Genomic DNA, 1,546 nt, shown 5'->3' on the forward strand with positions numbered 1-1,546 from the left:
ACAACCTGGTACGAAGCACACAGGCATCTTGTTAAAGTTATCTTATCTTAGCCAGCGCCATATAGATAGATTCTATCTATATGGAGCTGATCTTAGCTATCTCTTAGTGGAGGAAAACAGTTATGACGTCACTACGTCACTGGGATTTGTAGTCTTTCTAGTTGCGTATTTTTCATAGTCTTATATTTCAACAGTTTTACGACAAACTGTGACTTTTCTGACATGGAAATGATTTTTTAAGATTGACAAACATCATATGTGTAATTCATGGCACAATTCAAACGGGATAGAAACATACGTTTTCTCTCTCCATTGACTTCAATACATTATTTTTCCAAAATAAGGTCCCATGGACCGGAAGTACATGGGGGTGACTTCGCTACTCTATTAGGGCTGCAGCAAACGACTAATTTGATAATCGATTAATCTATCGATTAATGAAACGATTAATCGATTATTCAGACTATTACTGTATGCCTTGCACAATTTCTCAAACGCTCTGATTTAGCCATCAACTTTTAGATTTAGCTTGAGGTTGTTTTAGGCATGTGGAAACTAACAATGAAGTTGATGGCTAAATCAGAGCGTTTGAGAAATTGTGCAAGGCATACAGTAANTGTATTAAATCACGGTCAAATGGATATAAGCCCCGCCCCTCTCCAGTGTGTCCTGTTTGAATAACAGGAGTAAACACAGCTGACAGCCGCGGTGAAACTCCAGCGGTTAGGGTGAGAATATTCGCATGGCGTCCGTTGTGAACGCAGCATAATGCAGTTGAGAAACCACTGTTCTGACGCTTTTAAAGCAACTTCGAGATTTTAACACTATCAGTGTCTCTTTTGGAATCTTTGCTGTAGCTAAATTGTCCGATTTTCTCAAGCCTCCTGCTCTCTCCTCTCCTCAGGTCACCACAGACAAGAAGAGCCTGGCTTATGTCGACAACATGCTGAAGAAATCCAACAAGAAGGTAGAGGAACTTCACCAGGAGCTGCAGGAGCTCAACGCCCACATCGTGGTCAAAGACCCCGAGGAACTGCTAGGTAACAGCAACAATGCAAAGAAGCGGATCCACAGATGATTTAGTAAACATTAACCTGGAAGTAAAGGCCAATGCTCTACTATACTCGGCCTTCCTACAAATAAAGCATTGTTTTACAGAGCTGCAGCAATTACACAACTAATCATTTATTTGACCAAAGGAAGATATCAAATGTTTTGAAAATCGCTTAATCTTTAAAGAATACATTTATTCAATTTTCCTTCAAAAAACTACATAAAATGGTCAGCCTCTCAGACGTCTTGCTTTTCTCTAAGTTTAATATCAATCTGTATTTTTGGGGGGGTTTTGGAATGACAAAACATTACATTCAAATATATGACCTTGGACTCTACAATGACAGCGCTGTTTTTTAAAGAAACATAGCGTTCAATTTCTACATGAATTTACGAGTGTAAATGCATGAAAGAAAAACGTAACTATAGATATTTATAATACAAACATGCGGTGCCACTTACTTATTAGTGTGAATCAGAGTCCTGCACGGGT

The 1,546-nt window shown here is 38.8% G+C and overlaps 1 protein-coding gene across 1 annotated transcript in view; it reads left to right on the forward strand.

Annotated features, from left to right (window-relative positions):
• LOC104952772 (serine/threonine-protein kinase N2-like) overlaps positions 1-1,078 on the forward strand; it is a 20,125-nt gene extending 19,047 nt beyond the window's left edge. Inside the window, exon 11 of the mRNA XM_010779647.1 lies at positions 905-1,078. Coding sequence (XP_010777949.1) covers positions 905-1,078 — 174 coding nt within the window. The remainder of the gene's footprint in view (positions 1-904) is intronic.
• Positions 1,079-1,546: the final 468 nt, after the last annotated feature.

The sequence above is a fragment of the Notothenia coriiceps genome, unplaced genomic scaffold (assembly GCF_000735185.1).
Source record: "Notothenia coriiceps isolate Sejong01 unplaced genomic scaffold, NC01 NC01_scaffold00020483, whole genome shotgun sequence".
NCBI classification, from domain to species: Eukaryota; Metazoa; Chordata; class Actinopteri; order Perciformes; family Nototheniidae; genus Notothenia; species Notothenia coriiceps.